The sequence below is a fragment of the Hoplias malabaricus genome, unplaced genomic scaffold (genome assembly GCF_029633855.1).
Source record: "Hoplias malabaricus isolate fHopMal1 unplaced genomic scaffold, fHopMal1.hap1 scaffold_93, whole genome shotgun sequence".
In the NCBI taxonomy this organism is placed as follows: Eukaryota; Metazoa; Chordata; class Actinopteri; order Characiformes; family Erythrinidae; genus Hoplias; species Hoplias malabaricus.
In genome coordinates, this window is record NW_027100904.1 from 45,009 (window position 1) to 51,867 (window position 6,859).

General features: G+C 45.5%; 1 protein-coding gene across 1 annotated transcript; it reads left to right on the plus strand.

Moving 5' to 3' along the window:
* Positions 1-3,423: 3,423 nt before the first annotated feature.
* On the plus strand, positions 3,424-6,616 carry LOC136682355 (putative uncharacterized protein FLJ46204; the record flags this gene model as incomplete). Its single annotated transcript, XM_066658843.1, has 4 exons — positions 3,424-3,564; positions 3,800-3,868; positions 5,728-5,790; positions 6,599-6,616. Coding segments are annotated over 4 exons (291 nt in total), but the record flags the coding sequence as incomplete, so codon positions are not given.
* Between the last annotated feature and the right edge of the window lie 243 nt (positions 6,617-6,859).

Here is a 6,859-nt window from a genome sequence, read left to right on the forward strand (position 1 = left end):
TTCCGACCTCTGCATTCCCACACCAGCCCGAGCACGGAACGCCGTCAGACACACTTCCTGCAGGTGTAGACCAATGTGTGTTTGTGTGTGTGTGTTTGGGGGTGGCTGGGGGGGTTAGGTCTAGGGTTACCTAGGGTTAGGTGAGTTAAGTGAGTGTGTGAGTTACTGGGTGAGAGCGAGTGACAGTGTGAGAGACTCGATGAATGTGTGAGTGACTGGGTGAATGTGTGAGTGACTGGGAGAGTGTGTGAGTGACTGGGTGAGTATGAGAGTGACTGGGTGAGAGTGGGTAACTGGGTGAGAGTGAGAGTGACTGGGAGAGAGTGAGTGACTATGTGAGAGACTTGATGAATGTGTGAGTGACTGGGTGAATGTGTGAGTGACTGGGTGAGTGTGTGAGTGACTGGGTGAGTGACTGGGAGAGTGTGTGAGTGACTGGGTGAATGTATGAGTGACTGGGTGAGTGTGAGAGTGACTGGGTGAGTGTGTGAGTGACTGGGTGAGAGTGAGTAACTGGGTGAGTGTGTGAGTGACTGAGTGACTGGGTGAGAGTGAGTGACTGTGTGAGAGACTCGATGAATGTGTGAGTGACTGGGTGAATGGGAGAGTGTGAGTGACTGGGTGAATGTGTGAGTGACTGGATGAATGTGTGAGTGACTGGGTGAGTGTGAGAGTGACTCGGTGAGTGTGAGAGTGACTGGGTGAATGTGTGAGTGACTGGATGAATGTGTGAGTGACTGGGTGAGTGTGAGAGTGACTCGGTGAATGTGTGAGTGACTAAGTGATTGTGAGAGTGACTGGGTGAATGTGAGTGACTGGGTGAGTGTGAGTGACTAGGTGAGTGTGTGTGTGACTTTGTGAGAGTGAGTGACTGGGTGAGTGTGTGAGTGACTTTGTGAGAGTGAGTGACTGGGTGAGTGTGAGTGACTGAGTGAGTGTGTGAGACACTGGGTGAATGTGTGGTTCCGGGTGGACTCTGCACCCACAGGCTGAAAAAGATAAAGATCGAGTAATGAATACACACTTAAACACACTCTCACACACACACACATTTCCTTTTGACCCATATATAGAGAGGGATGGGGAGCCGGAAGATTCCCATTTGGGATGTAGGCTCAGGTTTAGGAAGTGGGTGGAAACCTCCGCTCTGAAAATGTTTGGACACGCAGCAGTTTCACACCACACAGTCCACACTGATGAAGTAACATCAAATCACACACACACACACACACACACACACACACACACACACACACACACAGTCCACAATACATACACACAGTCCACAATACACACACACACACACACAGTCCACAATGCACACACACATAGTCTACATTACGCACACACAGTCCACAACACACACACATACACACACACAGTCCACAATACACACACATGTACACACACACACACAGTCCACAATAAACACACGGTCCACAATACACACACAGTCCACAACACACACACATACACACACACAGTCCACAACACACACACATACACACACACAGTCCACAATACACACACATGTACACACACACACAGTCCACAATAAACACACGGTCCACAATACACACACAGTCCACAATACACACACACACACACACAGTCCACAATACACACACACACAGTCCACAATACACACACAGTACACAATACACACACACACATAGTCTACAATACACACACACAGTCCACAACACACACACACACACACAGTCCACAATACACACACACACAGTCCACAATACACACACACAGTCAACAATACACACACACAGTCAACACACACACACACAGTCCACAATGCACACACACAGTCTACAATACACACACACAGTCCACAACACACACACACAGTCCACAATGCACACACACAGTCAACAATACACACACACAGTCCACAATACACACACACAGTCCACAACACACACACACAGTCCACAACACACACACACAGTCTACAATACACACACACAGTCTACAATACACACACACAGTCCACAACACACACACACACACACAGTCCACAATACACACACAGTCCACAATATACACACACACATAGTCTACAATACACACACACAGTCCACAACACACACACACACAGTCCACAATACACACACACACACCGTCCACAATACACACACAGTCCACAATACACACACACACAGTCAACAATACACACACACAGTCCACAACACACACACACAGTCCACAATGCACACACACAGTCTACAATACACACACACAGTCTACAATACACACACACACAGTCCACAACACACACACACACACAGTCCACAATACACACACAGTCCACAATACACACACACACATAGTCTACAATACACACACTCAGTCCACAACACACACACAGTCCACAATGCACACACACAGTCTACAATACACACACACAGTCCACAACACACACACACACAGTCCACAATACACACACACATAGTCTACAATACACACACACAGTCCACAACACACACACAGTCCACAATGCACACACACACAGTCTACAATACACACACACAGTCCACAACACACACACACACAGTCCACAATACACACACATACACAGTCCACAATATACACACACAGTCTACAATACACACACACATAGTCCACAATACACACACAGTCCAAAATAAAAATACACACAATCCACAATACACACACACAGTCCAGAATACACACACACAGTCCAAAATAAACACACACACACAGAATCCACAATAAACACACACACAGAGAGTCCAAAATACACACACACACACGTACACACACACACAGTCCACAATATATATACACACACACACACAGTCCACAATACACACACGCACACACACACACACACACACAGTCCAAAATAAACACACACAGTCTACTATACACACACATCCAGTCCACAATACAAACACAGTCCAAAATAACCACACACACAGACACAGTCCATAATAAATACATACACACACACAGTCCACAATACAACACACACACACACACTGTCCACAATACACACACACATAGTCCACAGTACACACACTCACATAGTCCACATTACACACACACACACACACACACACACACACACACAGTTCACAATGCACAAACACAGTCCACAATACGACACACACACACACACACACACACAGTCCACAATATACACAATACACACACATAATCCACAACACACACATACACACACACAGTCCACAATAAACACACAGTCCACAACACACACACACACACACATAGTACACAATACACACACACCCAGTCCACAACACACACATGCACACACACAGTCCACAATAAACACACAGTCCACAATACACACACACACACATAGTACACAATACACACACACCCAGTCCACAACACACACATACACACACAGTCCACAATACACACACACACACATACACACAGTCCACAATACACACACACACAGTCCACAATACACACACACACAGTCAACAATACACACACACACAGTCAACAATACACACACAGTCCACAACACACACACACAGTCCACAACACACACACACAGTCCACAATACACACACACACAGTCTACAATACACACACACACAGTCCACAACACACACACACACACAGTCCACAATATACACACAAACATAGTCTACAATACACACACACAGTCCACAACACACACACACAAAGTCCACAATACACACACACACCGTCCACAATACACACACAGTCCACAATACACACACACACAGTCAACAATACACACACACAGTCCACAACACACACACACAGTCCACAATGCACACACACAGTCTACAATACACACACACAGTCCACAACACACACACACACACAGTCCACAATACACACACAAACATAGTCTACAATACACACACTCAGTCCACAACACACACACAGTCCACAATGCACACACACATAGTCTACAATACACACACACAGTCCACAACACACACACACACACAGTCCACAATACACACACACACACAGTCCACAATGCACACACACATAGTCTACAATACACACACACAGTCCACAACACACACACACACACAGTCCACAATACACACACATACACAGTCTACAATGCACACACACACAGTCTACAATACACACACACAGTCCAAAATAAACACACACACACAGAATCCACAATAAACACACACACAGAGAGTCCAAAATACACACACACACACGTACACACACACACAGTCCACAATATATATACACACACACACACAGTCCACAATACACACACGCACACACACACACACACACACACAGTCCAAAATAAACACACACAGTCTACTATACACACACATCCAGTCCACAATACAAACACAGTCCAAAATAAACACACACACAGACACAGTCCATAATAAATACATACACACACACAGTCCACAATACAACACACACACACACACTGTCCACAATACACACACACATAGTCCACAATACAACACACACACACAGTCCACAATACACACACATACACAGTCCACAATACACACACACAGATTCCACAGTACACACACTCACATAGTCCACATTACACACACACACAGTTCACAATGCACAAACACAGTCCACAATACAACACACACACACACACACACACACACACACACACACACAGTCCACAATACACACACACATAGTCCACAGCACACACACACACACTCACATAGTCCACATTACACACACACACACACACACACTCAGTTCACAATACACAAACACAGTCCACAATACAGACACACACACACAGTCCACAACACACACACACACACACACACACACACACACACATAGTACACAATACACACACACCCAGTCCACAACACACACATACACACACAGTCCACAATACACACACACACACATACACACAGTCCACAAGACACACACACACACATATAGTCCACATCACACACACACACACATACACAGTCCACAATACACACACTCACACATAGTACACAATAAACACACACACACAGTCCACAACACACACATAGTCCACAATACACACACACACACACACACAGTCCAAAAGACACACACACACACACATATAGTCCACATCACACACACACACAGTCCACAGTACATACAAACAGTCCACAATACACAATACACACACACCTAGTCCACAACACACACACACACACATAGTCCACAATACACACACTCACACATAGTACACAATACACACACACACACACACACAGTCCACAACACACACATAGTCCACAATACACACACACACACACACATATAGTCCACATCACACACACACACACACACACACACAGTCCACAATACACACACTCACACATAGTACACAATGCACACACACCCAGTCCACAACACACACATACACACACACACAGTCCATAATACACATACACACAGTCCACAATACATACAAACAGTCCACAATACACACACACACACACAACACACACACACACACAGTACACAAAACACACACACATAATCTACAACACACGCACAGATAGTCCACAATACACACACACACACAGTCCACAATTCAACAAACAGTCCACAATACACACACACAGATTCCACAATATACACACTCACATAGTCCACATTACACACACACACGCACATAGTCCACATTACACACACACACACACACACACACACACACAGTCCACAATACACACACACACACAGTCCACTATACAACACACACACACACACACACAGTCCACAATACACACACACACACACACACAGTCCACAATACACACACACATAGTCCACAGTACACACACACACACACACAGTCCACAATACACACACACACACACACACACACACACACAGTTCACAATACACACACATAGTCCACAATATACACAATACACACACACATAGTCCACAAAACACACATAGACACACACAGTCCACAATAAACACACAGTCCACAATACACACACACACACACACACACACAGTCCACAAGACACACACACACACAGTCCACATCACACACACACACACACAGTCCACAATACACACACACACACATAGTACACAATGCACACACACCCAGTCCACAACACACACATACACACACACACACAGTCCATAATACACATACACACAGTCCACAATACATACAAACAGTCCACAATACACACACACAATCCACAATACACACACACACACAGTCCACAACACACACATACACACACACAGTCCACAATATACACACACACACTCCATAATACACACACACATAGTCCACAATACACACACAGTCCACAATATACACACGCACACACACACACACACACAGTCCACAGTAAACACACAGTCCACAATACACACACACACAGTCCACAATACAACACATACACACACACACACACAGACTCTACAATACACACACATATAGTACACAACACACACACATACGCAGCTCAATGTTTGTCTCCCTCAGCAACCCACTGTGTCCGCTCCCTCTGACCCCTTCCAGCGCAATCTCCCACCCACTTCTCTGCCCTTGTGACTTCTGCTCTCCCACCCCCAGCACCTTCTCATCTCTTGAGGTCAATGACGCCACAGAGTCACTCTGCCTTACTTATACTTCAGTCATCTCACTCGCGCTCCCCTCGTCTCACTCACACTCCCATTATCTCACTCACACTCCCATCATCTCACTCGCAGTCCAGTCATCTCACTCACACTCCCATCATCTCACTCGCACTCCCATCATCTCATTCACAGTCCACTCATCTCACTCACACTCCCATCATCTCACTCATACTCCCATCATCTCACTCATACTCCC